At 58.7% G+C, this 17229-nt stretch overlaps 1 protein-coding gene across 2 annotated transcripts in view; it reads right to left on the bottom strand.

The window, feature by feature from the left end:
- AK8 (adenylate kinase 8) overlaps positions 1–17229 on the bottom strand; it is an 813765-nt gene that overhangs the window by 492400 nt on the left and 304136 nt on the right. The window contains exon 5 of one of the 2 annotated variants that reach the window (XM_078646171.1): positions 4183–4251. The exons of the other annotated variant lie outside the window; for it this stretch is intronic. Coding sequence (XP_078502297.1) covers positions 4183–4251 — 69 coding nt within the window. The remainder of the gene's footprint in view (positions 1–4182; positions 4252–17229) is intronic. 2 annotated transcript variants of the gene reach the window in all.

Raw genomic sequence — 17229 nt, 5'->3', positions numbered from 1 at the left:
GGAGCGGCTACAGAGAGATGAGGGCGCGGGTGGAGGGTGGTAGTGAGGGAGTCTGAGGAGGAGGTCATGAGGGGGAGGGGCTACAGAGAGATGAGGGGCGCAGGTGGAGGGTGGTAGTGAGGGAGTCTGAGGAGGAGGTCATGAGGGGGAGCGGCTACAGAGAGATGAGGGCGCGGGTGGAGGGTGGTAGTGAGGGAGTCTGAGGAGGAGGTCATGAGGGATAGGGGCTACAGAGATGAGGGGCGCAGGTGGAGGGTGGTAGTGAGGGTGTCTGAGGAGGAGGTCATGAGGGATAGGGGCTACAGAGATGAGGGGCGCAGGTGGAGGGTGGTAGTGAGGGAGTCTGAGGAGGAGGTCATGAGGGGGAGCGGCTACAGAGAGATGAGGGCGCGGGTGGAGGGTGGTAGTGAGGGAGTCTGAGGAGGAGGTCATGAGGGGGAGGGGCTACAGAGAGATGAGGGGCACAGGTGGAGGGTGGTAGTGAGGGAGTCTGAGGAGGAGGTCATGAGGGGGAGGGGCTACAGAGAGATGAGGGACGCAGGTGGAGGGTGGTAGTGAGGGAGTCTGAGGAGGAGGTCATCAGGGGGAGGGGCTACAGAGAGATGAGGGGCGCGGGTGGTAGTGAGGGAGTCTGAGGAGGAGGTCATGAGGGGGAGGGGCTACAGAGAGATGAGGGGCGCGGGTGGAGGGTGGTAGTGAGGGAGTCTGAGGAGGAGGTCATGAGGGGGAGGGGCTACAGAGAGATGAGGGGCGCAGGTGGAGGGTGGCAGTGAGGGAGTCTGAGGAGGAGGTCATGAGGGGTAGGGGCTACAGAGAGATGAGGGGCGAGGGTGGTAGTGAGGGAGTCTGAGGAGGAGGTCATGAGGGGGAGGGGCTACAGAGAGATGAGGGGCGCGGGTGGTAGTGAGGGAGTCTGAGGAGGAGGTCATGAGGGGGAGGGGCTACAGAGAGATGAGGGGCGTGGGTGGAGGGTGGTAGTGAGGGAGTCTGAGGAGGAGGTCATGAGGGGGAGGGGCTACAGAGAGATGAGGGGCGCGGGTGGAGGGTGGTAGTGAGGGAGTCTGAGGAGGAGGTCATGAGGGGGAGGGGCTACAGAGAGATGAGGGGCGCGGGTGGTAGTGAGGGAGTCTGAGGAGGAGGTCATGAGGGGGAGGGGCTACAGAGAGATGAGGGGCACTGGTGGAGGGTGGTAGTGAGGGAGTCTGAGGAGGAGGTCATGGGGGGTAGGGGCTACAGAGAGATGAGGGGCGCAGGTGGAGGGTGGCAGTGAGGGAGTCTGAGGAGGAGGTCATGAGGGGGAGGGGCTACAGAGAGATGAGGGGCGCAGGTGGAGGGTGGTAGTGAGGGAGTCTGAGGAGGAGGTCATGAGGGGGAGGGGCTACAGAGAGATGAGGGGCGCAGGTGGAGGGTGGTAGTGAGGGAGTCTGAGGAGGAGGTCATGAGGGGTAGCGGCTACAGAGAGATGAGGGGGCGCGGGTGGAGGGTGGTAGTGAGGGAGTCTGAGGAGGAGGTCATGAGGGGGAGGGGCTACAGAGAGATGAGGGGCGCGGGTGGAGGGTGGTAGTGGGGGAGTCTGAGGAGGAGGTCATGAGGGATAGGGGCTACAGAGAGATGAGGGGCGCGGGTGGAGGGTGGTAGTGAGGGAGTCTGAGGAGGAGGTCATGAGGGGGAGGGGCTACAGAGAGATGAGGGGCGCGGGTGGAGGGTGGTAGTGGGGGAGTCTGAGGAGGAGGTCATGAGGGATAGGGGCTACAGAGAGATGAGGGGCGCGGGTGGAGGGTGGTAGTGAGGGAGTCTGAGGAGGTCGTCATGAGGGGGAGGGGCTACAGAGAGATGAGGGGCGCGGGTGGAGGGTGGTAGTGGGGGAGTCTGAGGAGGAGGTCATGAGGGATAGGGGCTACAGAGAGATGAGGGGCGCAGGTGGAGGGTTGTAGTGAGGGAGTCTGAGGAGGAGGTCATGAGGGATAGGGGCTACAGAGAGATGAGGGGCGCGGGTGGAGGGTGGTAGTAATGGTATCTGCGGAGAAAGAGGTCATTGGGGAAGCGACAGAAAAAAAAGACTTTCGCACTAGTGCTAAAACCAGCCCTGTCATGGCCTTTCTCTTTTTGTTTTTTTTCATTAGCGTCAGGTCATTAGGGCCACGGTGGAACATATTTTAAAGTGCGTGGCTAATTATATTTACTGCTATACTCAATGTTTTAAGTTTGAAGGTGATTTTACGAATGTTCTTTACTAGGAATAATGAAAGTGGAGCTGGACGGTGGCTGGTATCGGGCTGGGGCCCAGGGTCAGCTGTGAGCTAAGGTGCACAGGAGAGGGGTGATAGAAAAGTGGATAATCGGGCCTGGAGTACTTGTGTTGAAACCTGGCCTGCTGGAATTGGAGGGTTTGCACTTAGGCCAGATATTGCTCTTACTCTCCGCGTGCTCTGACTACACACAGAATCGATCCATTGTTTCATGATGACTGTTTGCAAGTAGATATGATGTAATGTGAGGCTTTATGCCTACTTCCAGTCTGTGTCTGCGGGCGAGGGTGTGTCTGCGGGCCAGGGTGTGTCTGCGGGCGAGGGTGTGTCTGCGGGCCAGGGTGTGTCTGAGGGCCAGGGTGTGTCTGCGGGCCAGGGTGTGTCTGCGGGCCAGGGTGTGTCTGCGGGCGAGGGTGTGTCTGCGGGCCAGGGTGTGTCTGCGGGCCAGGGTGTGCCTGCGGGCGAGGGTGTGTCTGCGGGCCAGGGTGTGTCTGCGGGCCAGGGCGTGTCTGCGGGCCAGGGCGTGTCTGCGGGCGAGGGTGTGTCTGCGGGCGAGGGTGTGCCTGCGGGCGAGGGTGTGTCTGCGGGCGAGGGTGTGTCTGCGGGCCAGGGTGTGTCTGCGGGCCAGGGTGTGCCTGCGGGCGAGGGTGTGTCTGCGGGCCAGGGTGTGTCTGCGGGCGAGGGTGTGTCTGCGGGCCAGGGTGTGTCTGCGGGCCAGGGTGTGTCTGCGGGCCAGGGTGTGTCTGCGGGCCAGGGCGTGTCTGCGGGCCAGGGCGTGTCTGCGGGCGAGGGTGTGTCTGTGGGCGAGGGTGTGCCTGCGGGCGAGGGTGTGCCTGCGGGCGAGGGTGTGCCTGCGGGCGAGGGTGTGTCTGCGGGCCAGGGCGTGTCTGCGGGCCAGGGCGTGTCTGCGGGCCAGGGCGTGTCTGCGGGCCAGGGTGTGTCTGCGGGCCAGGGTGTGTCTGCGGGCCAGGGTGTGTCTGCGGGCCAGGGCGTGTCTGCGGGCCAGGGCGTGTCTGCGGGCCAGGGCGTGTCTGCGGGCCAGGGCGTGTCTGCGGGCCAGGGTGTGTCTGCGGGCCAGGGTGTGTCTGCGGGCCAGGGTGTGTCTGAGGGCCAGGGTGTGTCTGCGGGCCAGGGTGTGTCTGAGGGCGAGGGTGTGTCTGCGGGCCAGGGTGTGTCTGCGGGCCAGGGTGTGTCTGCGGGCCAGGGTGTGTCTGCGGGCTAAGGTGTGTCTGCGGGCGAGGGCGTGTCTGCGGGCCAGGGTGTGTCTGCGGGCGAGGGTGTGTCTGTGGGCGAGGGTGTGCCTGCGGGCGAGGGTGTGCCTGCGGGCGAGGGTGTGCCTGCGGGCGAGGGTGTGTCTGCGGGCCAGGGCGTGTCTGCGGGCCAGGGCGTGTCTGCGGGCCAGGGTGTGTCTGCGGGCCAGGGTGTGTCTGCGGGCCAGGGTGTGTCTGCGGGCGAGGGCGTGTCTGCGGGCGAGGGCGTGTCTGCGGGCCAGGGCGTGTCTGCGGGCCAGGGTGTGTCTGCGGGCCAGGGTGTGTCTGCGGGCCAGGGCGTGTCTGCGGGCCAGGGCGTGTCTGCGGGCCAGGGCGTGTCTGCGGGCCAGGGTGTGTCTGCGGGCCAGGGCGTGTCTGCGGGCCAGGGCGTGTCTGCGGGCGAGGGCGCGCAGCGCAGCGCCTGGACGCTCGGCTTAGGCGCTTTGGCGCAGTGTTGGCCCCGGGTTCCAGACTCAACCCTGCTTGTTCCGCTTTGATCTGCTGCGTGTTCTCAGATTAGCATATGCAGAAGTTCACCCGCCCCTCTTTGTGGCTAATGAGGCCCCAGCGCTCCCCTGGTCCCCTCTGAACCCTGCATTCCAGAAAGGGCCCCCCGCCCCCGCGCCTCTGCGAGCGCGGGGCCCGGGCAGGAGATGCGCGCGGCCCCCGGGGGGGCGGCTTACCCGTTTGATGCAGTCCACTTTTGACAGCCGTTCCGCAACGAGCTTGGCCCACAGCGCAGTGGGAATATCCTGAAGAAAAGAACAAAAAAAGCCAAGAATGAATATTTACAAAGGAGTTCAAAAGGAAATGTTTCCAGCCTGCTCAGTCCCCCCCAAACCTCCCGCCCCCAAACCTCCCGCCCCCATCCCTCCCTCGCCCCCAAACAGTCCCAAAATCATCCATTATCCAGGCAGCGCCGGCGAAGAGTAAAAATACACGGAAAAGGCAGATTTCCGCGCTGGCAGTCGTGGGCCCGGTGGGTGGCGGGGGGGGGGGGGGCGCCCCATCTCCTGCGGGGTCTCGCTGCTGGGGGGCTGCTCCGCGTCTTTGAGCGCTTTACTTCCAAAGGTGTAGCCTGCTGCTCGGCCTGCCAGCCGACGTCAGGCTGGCATCTTTGATGTGTCTCGTCAAGAAATGTTGGTGACTGCTGCCAGGCCCCTGGGCCCCCAGCCTGGAGTCTCCGGCCTGTTCCAAGTCACATTTACTTGAGTGTTTTTTGCCCTCACTCCGTCCGAGGGATGTCTGGGAGGAGGGCATGGCTCGAAGAGGGCAGAACAGCCTGGCACACTGCGTGCCAGCGCCTGCACGAGGACCTCGAGGTGCTGCTTACAGGCGCCCGGACTGCTGCCAGGCTTCGGGCACTGCCCCCCGCCCGAACCCCTAGCCTGGAGCCTTTGTCCCTCTGTCCTGAGGAGGGCATGACCCTGGAGGGCAGGACAGGCTGTCACTGCCTGCCAGGCCGTGCACGGGGCTGGCAAAGCGCGAGGTGCCGCTCACATGCACACGGACTGTAACAGAGGCACGCCGCCCCACGAGGCGCGGCCCTCAGGGCGCTATACGGTTGTGTCTGGAGAGCGAAGCATCTCCAACGGGGGCATCTGTCCACCCTCCCCCCCCGTTCTGCCATCTCATGTAGAGTTCTGGAAAGAGAGGTTTACCCAGCAGCGCGGTGGCAGGTGGCACGGAGGCCATTGGAGGGGGCCCCGCCCTATGAAGCATGTTAGAAAAACCAACAAAATACTCCCCATACTGAGAAAGTCCTAACAAATAACGGACACAGCACGCTAGCACGCTGTCAATTGCAGAAAGCCAAATCATTTTTAAAATCGCCGTATGTACTGATGTTAAATGAATAATATTTGCACAGTATAATTTTAAATTGTTGACACTGTAGTACAATTGTACCTTTGTGTGGGAAAGACACCGCTCATCTCCCCGTTCCACCGCAGCTTGTGCTGTTTGTTGTGGAGGGAGTAGACCAGCGCGGGACAGAGGGAGTCTAGCACCCTCACTTCCGGGGGCCATTTTAGAGAGGTGACGGTCTAGTGGTTTCACTAGGACCGTCAGGAGCCTCCTACTTAAAGCTCACATGGGGCTGACGCGCAGCGGACGCGTGCAGCGGGCGCACCGATGGCGCGCCGGAGGTGCGCCAGAGGTAAGCCCGTCTGTGCCCGTCTGTGCCCGTCTGTGCCGCGGCCGGGCCTAGGGACACTGCCCTTTGCCATTCCCATCAGGATTTACACATTTCCAGGGACATGCTATACTCACTGCAGGTCCAGGATAGCTGCTGTCAAAATACTCTACGAGTAGACACCTGGAGGGGACCTTTATGTTGTAAACACTGTAAAGCTGAGTGAGCCCGCAGATACATGCTATCACACCTAACGGCTCGAAAATTTTCCAGGGTGGACTCATTAACGCTAGGTCAATGGTTAAAAATGGAGCGCATATACACGACCTCATTACTGAGAATGACCTGGATTACTTGTTCGTTACAGAGACATGGCTTAAAGCCTGGTCTACCCCTGATGTTGTGCTAGCACTACCGCAAGGGTACCACATCCAACGATTGGATAGACAGATACAACGTGGGGGGGGGCTTGCCATCATCCATCGTGACTCGATCAAATGCACTACATTTGATCTCCCAGATATCAAGGAGGCAGAAAGTCTAGGTTTCAATCTTCATATACACAATACCCCGACTTTCACTCTGTCAGGAGCACTGATATACCGACCTCCTGGTCAACAGAAGAAAAACTTCCTAGATAGTTTGGCTGAGGTGATTAGCAACCTCGCCCTCAAATTTGCCAATTTTACTGTTCTAGGCGATCTAAACCTCCACCTTGATTCTGACTCCGACACAAATGCGTCCTGTTTTAAAGATCTCATAGATATATTAGGGCTGACCCTATTGACACGGGCCCCTACGCACAGGGCAGGACACTTATTGGACTGCGTATGCTCAAACCTAACATCTCTAAAGGTTAAACCGCCCCGCCCCCTAACCTGGACCGACCACATGTTCATCCTATTTGATCTTTTAGTGGAAGGAAAGGGGATCAAAAAGGGTTTCCCTAAGGTAAATACCAGTATGAAACATGACTGGAAGAAAATAAGTAAGGACCCGGATTTGCAGCAGAGAGCTGTGGCACTTAAACCCATTCGGACGGGCATCACGGAGGTAGATAATAAAAATTTTAATCACTGGCTTGAGGAAATAAGTGGTCCTCCTAAGGCCACAAATCCCAGCAAACCATTCCATAATAAAAAATCGGCACCCTGGTTCTCACTCTCCCTGAAGGAGAAACACGTAGAAGTTCGAAAATTGGAGAGAACATGGCGCCGCTTATATAAGGAAGAAGACCTCAGCCATTATAAAGAATCTAGGAGGCAGTACCATGCTCAGATTAAAACTGCTAAAAAAGAATACTACCTAAAAGCAATCGATTCTTCTAATAACAAACAGAAAGAGATTTTTAAAGTGGTCAATGACTTTATGAAACCAAGGTTCCTCCTATCAGAGATTCCGCCCTCCCTTACTTTATGCAACTCGATTGCGGATTTCTTTGAGCAGAAAATACTAAACCTTACCAAAGGTTTTTCTGAACAGCCCGCTGTCATGGCAGCAGAGGACCTTGAAATTGCCCCTGGAGTAGCACAATTCAGTGATTTCCTGCCTATTAGTTTAGAAGACTCACGTCAACTGATCCTGTCCACTAAATCTGGTTCTCCCTTTGACCCCTGCCCCCCTATGATGCTACATGCCCTAGTAGACACAGTTAACCCCATCATAAATAACATTATAAATTCATCTCTATCCTCTGCTGAGATTCCCTCGGAATGGAAATTGGCGGCAGTTAAACCCCTGCAAAAAAAATCTTTGCCAGACCCATCAACACTCTCCAACCTCCGCCCAATTTCCCTGCTCCCGATGCTTTTTAAAATGACTGAAAGGGTGGCGAATAAACAGTTGACTAAATTCCTGGAGGAAGAGGACATCCTGCACCCTAATCAATCTGGGTTTCGGGCCTCACACTCAACGGAATCCGCCCTTCTGTACACCGTGGAGACACTGAAGACCGCCATGGATCAAGGGAAGAAGGCCGTCCTTATCCTACTTGATCTATCGGCGGCCTTCGATACGGTGTCCCACCCAATACTAATCAGGCGATTGAGGGCAGCTAGGATTGGAGGCACCGTGTTGGACTGGCTGAAGAATTTCCTCGACCATCGTAGACAGGTCACGGTTTTAGGAGATTACCGCTCTGAGGAAAAAGTCACACAAACAGGGGTACCGCAGGGCTCCAGTTTAAGCCCGGTACTGTTTAACGTATACATGATCCCCTTGATTGAGCTGATTTCGTCTTTTAACATCAGTACTATATCATACGCTGACGATACTCAGCTCATTCTAGTGCTAGACAGGGAAAATGGAAAAACAGAGGAAAATCTAAAAGCCTGCCTTACCGCAATTTTCATTTGGAGCGGGACAATCATCTAAAGTGTAATGCCGGGAAGACCGAAATCATACCCTTCGGCCCCCAAAACCCCTTTTCCCCTAGCTTATGGTGGCCACTGGGGGTGGAGTCCCCTCCGGATACCATCACCACGGCCCGTAACTTAGGGATCAGGTTTGACAGTGCCCTATCTTTCAAACAGCAAGCAGGGGCAGTGGCAGGGTCCTGTTTTAATATCATCAGAGGGCTTAGAAAGTTTTTTGATTTTCTCCCTCTGACAGCCAGGAAGACGGTGACAGTAGCACTTGTAACATCTCGTTTGGACTACTGCAACAGCTTATATGCAGGATCAAATCGATCCGTCCTGCATAGGTTGCAGGTTGTCCAAAATGCTGCTGCCCGTCTGGTCCTAAAATGGCCGAGGAGGTCATCTGCCTCGGCCGCTCTCAAGGCCCTACACTGGCTACCCATTCACAAACGCATTCTGTTCAAAATCTTAGTGATTACCTTTAGGGCATATCACCAAAAAGGACCCAAATATTTCCTTCCCTGGTTTAAACAGTATGCACCAACACGCCCCCTAAGATCAGCCAACATGAATTTGTTGCAGACCCCCAAATTCAAACTCTCAACTAGAGGAGGGAAATCTCTCGCAACACTGGGCGCAAAAGCTTGGAATAGACTTCCTCCCAACTTGCGCTTGATCTCTGTTGAGAAGAATTTCCGTAAGGCTCTGAAAACCTGGATTTTCAACCTTTCAGACTCGGCCAGTATGACTCTGGTTTAGACACAGCGTTCTGTTCAGAGGAGATGGATGTGTGAGCTGACTTTTCCGGCCTTCCACCTAGGCTACGGGCTACAAGCGCCAAGATGCTCCTTGGAGTGACAGTCGCGCTATAAAAGTGCATACTTACATTACATTACATTACAATAGTTGCATTTTATCTGAATAAAGACCCCACCTTGGAGGGGAGGGGGTCTTCGGCACGTTTGCCGCGCTCCACTGGCTGGGGGCTGCTGAGCGCGGCCGCCAGGAGCTGCTTCAGGGCAAACCTGTCTCCGACCCAGCGCGCACCTGAACCTCAGGTGGCATCCAGTGTATGTTTGGGGGTGCACAGGCCTGGCTCCTGCAGCTGCCCTCCTGCCACGACGTGCCGGTGCCACAGGAGCAGGCGCGCTGGGCAGGGAAGGGGGCACAGTGCTTCCCCTCATGAAGACACCTTGAGAGCAACACAAAAAGACGAGCAACAAAACGATGGATTCAACCCAGATCTGTGACTGGGGGGGAATGTTTGACAATGTTTAGCATTGTGTACATCATCTTTTTGTGTTGCTAGAGTCCCCTAAATTGGCAGGGTGTGCCCAGACATGGGTCCCGTGCTCAGTACGCCACTGTAGTCAACCTAGCCTGGCTGATGAGGGGTCCTACCTCGAAACCAATCCCAGGATGCTTGTATCTGGGCACAGGTGCCTATAGGGGCCATCACTGGGACCAAAGGGCCCAGCACAGGTGCTTATAGCGCCCGGCACTGGTGCCTAAAGGGCCCGGCACAGGTGCTTATAGCGCCCGGCACTGGTGCCTAAAGGGTCCGGCACAGGTGGCTAAAGGGCCCGGCATAGGTGCCTAAAGGACCCGGCACCGGTGCCTAAAGGGCCCGGCACCGGTGCCTAAAGGGCCCGGCACTGGTGGCTAAAGGGCCCGGCACAGGTGGCTAAAGGGCCCGGCATAGGTGCCTAAAGGACCCGGCACCGGTGCCTAAAGGGCCCGGCACAGGTGCCTAAAGGGCCCGGCACAGGTGCCTAAAGGGCCCGGCACTGGTGCCTATAGGTCCCGGCACAGGTGCCTAAAGGGCCCGGCACAGGTGCCTAAAGGACCCGGCACTGGTGCCTAAAGGGCCCGGCACAGGTGCCTAAAGGGCCCGGCACAGGTGCCTAAAGGGCCCGGCACTGGTGCCTAAAGGACCCGGCACTGGTGCCTATGGGCCCGGCACAGGTGCTTATAGCGCCCGGCACAGGTGCCTAAAGGGCCCAGCACAGGTGCTTATAGCGCCCGGCACAGGTGCCTAAAGGGCCCGGCACTGGTGCCTAAAGGGCCCGGCACAGGTGCTTATAGCGCCCGGCACAGGTGCCTAAAGGGCCCGGCACAGGTGCCTAAAGGGCCCGGCACTGGTGCTTAAAGGGCCCGGCACTGGTGCCTAAAGGGCCCGGCACTGGTGCCTAAAGGGCCCGGCACAGGTGCTTATAGGGCCCGGCACAGGTGCCTAAAGGGCCCGGCACAGGTGCATAAAGAACCCGGCACAGGTGCCTAAAGGGCCCGGCACAGGTGCATAAAGAACCCGGCACAGGGGCCTAAAGGGCCCGGCACAGGTGCCTAAAGGACCCGGCACTGGTGCTTAAAGGGCCCAGCACTGGTGCCTAAAGGGCCCGGCACTGGTGACTAAAGGGCCCGGCACTGGTGACTAAAGGGCCCGCACAGGTGCTGATAGGGCCCAGCACAGGTGCTTATAGGGCCCGGCACAGGTGCATAAAGAACTCGGCACAGGTGCCTAAAGGGCCCGGCACAGGTGCATAAAGGACCCGGCACTGGTGCCTAAAGGGCCCGGCACTGGTGCCTAAAGGGCCTGGCAAAGGTGCTTACAGGGCCCAGCACAGGTGCCTAAAGGGCTCGGCACAGGTGCATAAAGAACCCGGCACAGGTGCCTAAAGGGCCCGGCACAGGTGCATAAAGAACGCGGCACAGGGGCCTAAAGGGCCCGGCACTGGTGCCTAAAGGACCCGCCACTGGTGCCTAAAGGGCCCGGCACAGGTGCCTAAAGAGCCCGGCACTGGTGACTAAAGGGCCCGGCACAGGTGCATAAAGAACCCGGCACAGGTGCATAAAGAACCCGGCACAGGTGCCTAAAGGGCCCGGCACAGGTGCATAAAGAACCCGGCACAGGGGCCTAAAGGGCCAGGCACAGGTGCCTAAAGGACCCGGCACTGGTGCTTATAGGGCCCGCACAGGTGCTGATAGGGCCCAGCACAGGTGCTTATAGGGCCCGGCACAGGGGCATAAAGAACTCGGCACAGGTGACTAAAGGGCCCGGCACAGGTGCATAAAGATCCCGGCACAGGGGCCTAAAGGGCCCGGCACAGGTGCCTAAAGGGCCCGGCACAGGTGCATAAAGGGCCCGGCACAGGTGCCTAAAGGACCCGGCACTGGGGCCTAAAGGGCCCGGCACAGGTGCCTAAAGGACCCGGCACTGGTGCCTAAAGGGCCCGGCACAGGTGCCTAAAGGACCCGGCACTGGTGCCTAAAGGACCCGGCACTGGTGCCTAAAGGACCCGGCACAGGTGCCTAAAGGACCCGGCACTGGTGCCTAAAGGGCCCGGCACAGGTGCTTATAGGGCCCGCACAGGTGCTGATGGGGCCCAGCACAGGTGCTTATAGGGCCTGGCACAGGTGCATAAAGAACTTGGCACAGGTGCATAAAGAACCCGGCACAGGGGCCTAAAGGGCCCGGCACAGGTGCCTAAAGGGCCCGGCACAGGTGCATAAAGGACCCGGCACAGGTGCCTAAAGGGCCCGGCACTGGTGCCTAAAGGGCCCGGCACTGGTGCTTATCGGGCCCGGCACAGGTGCTTATCGGGCCCGGCACAGGTGCATAAAGAGCCCGGCACAGGTGCCTAAAGGGCCCGGCACAGGTGCATAAAGAACCCGGCACAGGGGCCTAAAGGGCCCGGCACAGGTGCATAAAGGACCCACCACTGGTGCCTAAAGGGCCCGGCACAGGTGCCTAAAGGGCCCGGCACTGGTGACTAAAGGGCCCGGCACAGGTGCATAAAGAACCCGGCACAGGTGCCTAAAGGGCCCGGCACAGGTGCATAAAGAACCCGGCACAGGGGCCTAAAGGGCCCGGCACAGGTGCTTAAAGGACCCGGCACTGGTGCCTAAAGGGCCCAGGCACAGGTGCTTATAGGGCCTGCACAGGTGCTTATAGGGCCTGCACAGGTGCTGATAGGGCCCAGCACAGGTGCTTATAGGGCCCAGCACAGGTGCTTATAGGGCCCGGCACAGGTGCCTAAAGGGCCCGGCACAGGTGCATAAAGAACTCGGCACAGGTGCCAAAAGGGCCCGGCACAGGTGCATAAAGAACCCGGCACAGGGGCCTAAAGGGCCCGGCACAGGTGCCTAAAGGGCCCGGCACAGGTGCCTAAAGGACCCGGCACAGGTGCCTAAAGGACCCGGCACTGGTGCCTAAAGGACCCGGCACTGGTGCCTAAAGAGCCCGGCACAGGTACATAAAGAACCCGTCACAGGGGCCTAAAGGGCCCGGCACTGGTGCATAAAGGACCCGGCACTGGTGCCTAAAGGGCCCGGCACTGGTGCCTAAAGGGCCTGGCACAGGTGCTTATAGGGCCCGGCACAGGTGCCTAAAGGGCTCGGCACAGGTGCATAAAGAACCCGGCACAGGTGCCTAAAGGGCCCGGCACAGGTGCATAAAGAACGCGGCACAGGGGCCTAAAGGGCCCGGCACTGGTGCCTAAAGGACCCGCCACTGGTGCCTAAAGGGCCCGGCACAGGTGCCTAAAGAGCCCGGCACTGGTGACTAAAGGGCCCGGCACAGGTGCATAAAGGACCCGGCACTGGTGCCTAAAGGGCCCGGCACTGGTGCCTAAAGGGCCTGGCACAGGTGCTTACAGGGCCCAGCACAGGTGCCTAAAGGGCTCGGCACAGGTGCATAAAGAACCCGGCACAGGTGCCTAAAGGGCCCGGCACAGGTGCATAAAGAACGCGGCACAGGGGCCTAAAGGGCCCGGCACTGGTGCCTAAAGGACCCGCCACTGGTGCCTAAAGGGCCCGGCACAGGTGCCTAAAGAGCCCGGCACTGGTGACTAAAGGGCCCGGCACAGGTGCATAAAGAACCCGGCACAGGTGCATAAAGAACCCGGCACAGGTGCCTAAAGGGCCCGGCACAGGTGCATAAAGAACCCGGCACAGGGGCCTAAAGGGCCAGGCACAGGTGCCTAAAGGACCCGGCACTGGTGCCTAAAGGGCCCAGCACAGGTGCTTATAGGGCCCGCACAGGTGCTGATAGGGTCCAGCACAGGTGCTTATAGGGCCCGGCACAGGTGCCTAAAGGGCCCGGCACAGGTGCATAAAGAACCCGGCACAGGGGCCTAAAGGGCCCGGCACAGGTGCATAAAGGACCCGGCACTGGTACCTAAAGGACCCGGCACAGGTGCTTATAGGGCCCGCACAGGTGCTGATAGGGCCCAGCACAGGTGCTTATAGGGCCCGGCACAGGGGCATAAAGAACTCGGCACAGGTGACTAAAGGGCCCGGCACAGGTGCATAAAGATCCCGGCACAGGGGCCTAAAGGGCCCGGCACAGGTGCCTAAAGGGCCCGGCACAGGTGCATAAAGGGCCCGGCACAGGTGCATAAAGGACCCGGCACTGGGGCCTAAAGGGCCCGGCACAGGTGCCTAAAGCACCCGGCACTGGTGCCTAAAGGGCCCGGCACAGGTGCCTAAAGGACCCGGCACTGGTGCCTAAAGGACCCGGCACAGGTGCCTAAAGGACCCGGCACTGGTGCCTAAAGGGCCCGGCACAGGTGCTTATAGGGCCTGGCACAGGTGCATAAAGAACTTGGCACAGGTGCATAAAGAACCCGGCACAGGGGCCTAAAGGGCCCGGCACAGGTGCCTAAAGGGCCCGGCACAGGTGCATAAAGGACCCGGCACAGGTGCCTAAAGGGCCCGGCACTGGTGCCTAAAGGGCCCGGCACAGGTGCTTATCGGGCCCGGCACAGGTGCTTATCAGGCCCGGCACAGGTGCATAAAGAGCCCGGCACAGGTGCCTAAAGGGCCCGGCACAGGTGCATAAAGAACCCGGCACAGGGGCCTAAAGGGCCCGGCACAGGTGCATAAAGGACCCACCACTGGTGCCTAAAGGGCCCGGCACAGGTGCCTAAAGGGCCCGGCACTGGTGACTAAAGGGCCCGGCACAGGTGCATAAAGAACCCGGCACAGGTGCCTAAAGGGCCCGGCACAGGTGCATAAAGAACCCGGCACAGGTGCATAAAGAACCCGGCACAGGGGCCTAAAGGGCCCGGCACAGGTGCTTAAAGGACCCGGCACTGGTGCCTAAAGGGCCCAGGCACAGGTGCTTATAGGGCCTGCACAGGTGCTTATAGGGCCTGCACAGGTGCTGATAGGGCCCAGCACAGGTGCTTATAGGGCCCGGCACAGGTGCCTAAAGGGCCCGGCACAGGTGCATAAAGAACTCGGCACAGGTGCCAAAAGGGCCCGGCACAGGTGCATAAAGAACCCGGCACAGGGGCCTAAAGGGCCCGGCACAGGTGCCTAAAGGGCCCGGCACAGGTGCCTAAAGGACCCGGCACAGGTGCCTAAAGGACCCGGCACAGGTGCCTAAAGGACCCGGCACTGGTGCCTAAAGGACCCGGCACTGGTGCCTAAAGAGCCCGGCACAGGTACATAAAGAACCCGTCACAGGGGCCTAAAGGGCCCGGCACTGGTGCATAAAGGACCCGGCACTGGTGCCTAAAGGGCCCGGCACTGGTGCCTAAAGGGCCCGGCACTGGTGCCTAAAGGGCCTTGCACAGGTGCTTATAGGGCCCGGCACAGGTGCCTAAAGGGCTCGGCACAGGTGCATAAAGAACCCGGCACAGGTGCCTAAAGGGCCCGGCACAGGTGCATAAAGAACGCGGCACAGGGGCCTAAAGGGCCCGGCACTGGTGCCTAAAGGACCCGCCACTGGTGCCTAAAGGGCCCGGCACAGGTGCCTAAAGAGCCCGGCACTGGTGACTAAAGGGCCCGGCACAGGTGCATAAAGAACCCGGCACAGGTGCATAAAGAACCCGGCACAGGTGCCTAAAGGGCCCGGCACAGGTGCATAAAGAACCCGGCACAGGGGCCTAAAGGGCCAGGCACAGGTGCCTAAAGGACCCGGAACTGGTGCCTAAAGGGCCCAGCACAGGTGCTTATAGGGCCCGCACAGGTGCTGATAGGGTCCAGCACAGGTGCTTATAGGGCCCGGCACAGGTGCCTAAAGGGCCCGGCACAGGTGCATAAAGAACCCGGCACAGGGGCCTAAAGGGCCCGGCACAGGTGCATAAAGGACCCGGCACTGGTACCTAAAGTACCCGGCACAGGTGCTTATAGGGCCCGCACAGGTGCTGATAGGGCCCAGCACAGGTGCTTATAGGGCCCGGCACAGGGGCATAAAGAACTCGGCACAGGTGCCTAAAGGGCCCGGCACAGGTGCCTAAAGGGCCCGGCACAGGTGCATAAAGAACCCGGCACAGGGGCCTAAAGGGCCCGGCACAGGTGCCTAAAGGGCCCGGCACAGGTGCCTAAAGGGCCCGGCACAGGTGCATAAAGGGCCCGGCACAGGTGCCTAAAGGACCCGGCACTGGGGCCTAAAGGGCCCGGCACAGGTGCCTAAAGGACCTGGCACTGGTGCCTAAAGGGCCCGGCACAGGTGCCTAAAGGACCCGGCACTGGTGCCTAAAGGGCCCGGCACAGGTGCCTAAAGGACCCGGCACTGGTGCCTAAAGGACCCGGCACAGGTGCCTAAAGGACCCGGCACTGGTGCCTATAGGGCCCGCACAGGTGCTGATGGGGCCCAGCACAGGTGCTTATAGGGCCTGGCACAGGTGCATAAAGTCCTTGGCACAGGTGCATAAAGAACCCGGCACAGGGGCCTAAAGGGCCCGGCACAGGTGCCTAAAGGGCCCGGCACAGGTGCATAAAGGACCCGGCACAGGTGCCTAAAGGGCCCGGCACTGGTGCCTAAAGGGCCCGGCACAGGTGCTTATCGGGCCCGGCACAGGTGCTTATCGGGCCCGGCACAGGTGCATAAAGAGCCCGGCACAGGTGCCTAAAGGGCCCGGCACAGGTGCATAAAGAACCCGGCACAGGGGCCTAAAGGGCCCGGCACAGGTGCCTAAAGGACCCACCACTGGTGCCTAAAGGGCCCGGCACAGGTGCCTAAAGGGCCCGGCACTGGTGACTAAAGGGCCCGGCACTGGTGACTAAAGGGCCCGGCACAGGTGCATAAAGAACCCGGCACAGGTGCCTAAAGGGCCCGGCACAGGTGCATAAAGAACCCGGCACAGGGGCCTAAAGGGCCCGGCACAGGTGCTTAAAGGACCCGGCACTGGTGCCTAAAGGGCCCAGGCACAGGTGCTTATAGGGCCTGCACAGGTGCTTATAGGGCCTGCACAGGTGCTGATAGGGCCCAGCACAGGTGCTTATAGGGCCCGGCACAGGTGCCTAAAGGGCCCGGCACAGGTGCATAAAGAACTCGGCACAGGTGCCAAAAGGGCCCGGCACAGGTGCATAAAGAACCCGGCACAGGGGCCTAAAGGGCCCGGCACAGGTGCCTAAAGGGCCCGGCACAGGTGCATAAAGGACCCGGCACTGGTACCTAAAGGACCCGGCACTGGTGCCTAAAGAGCCCCGCACCGGTCCCTAAAGGGCCCGGCACTGGTGCCTAAAGGGCCCGGTATATGAACAAGGGTTCTCCCAGAATTGATTTATAGGTCTAGAGGGGGGAGTAAAAACAGAAACTGCAAAAAAGAACCTCTATACTGAACTGTTTCTTATTCACAAGTATGAATAAATCTAATATATTCTTTTAGAGATGCAACTAGAATAAAGTTATTCAAATAGACATAGAATTCTTTGGTTTGTTGTTTATTATCATTTATCACTTTAAGTCAAAAGATCATTTCATCATTTTTTTCTTATTTTATAATTATATTAGAGCAAAAAAAACATTTTTAACAAATGAAAAAGAAAATACTTAATTCGGACCCCACGACAAAGGAATACTGTCAAAAGACCTCATACATTCATCATCATTCATTCCATCTCATACTCTCTCAATTGTGACTTAATGCAAAATAGAAATACAGACAAAAAAACAACAGTACAGCTGAGATCCCAATGAGTTCTTTACAAATTGAGTGACCAATTGCGTCTTCTTTAACAATTTCCAAAACCATAAATCATTTGTTTTTAGATTTCTCTCTCTTTGTGGTCTTGTTGTGCACGGGTCTCAGGTGTATATGGCCTACGTACGTTTCGGTGATCTTGGTACTATCACCTTCATCAGGGCCAACATTAAACATAGACTACTACAAACATAGTTAAAATCTAATTTAAATTTAATGTAAAAGGAGTCGCATTAATGAGTCCAACTAGTAGGTATGCGTAAGGGAAGAGGTTATTTGTACTGCTACATAGTGATCTATTTTTAG

Source organism: Lissotriton helveticus, chromosome 5_1 (assembly GCF_964261635.1).
Source record: "Lissotriton helveticus chromosome 5_1, aLisHel1.1, whole genome shotgun sequence".
Lineage (NCBI taxonomy): Eukaryota > Metazoa > Chordata > Amphibia > Caudata > Salamandridae > Lissotriton > Lissotriton helveticus.
This window is presented reverse-complemented; position numbering and strand designations above follow the sequence as displayed.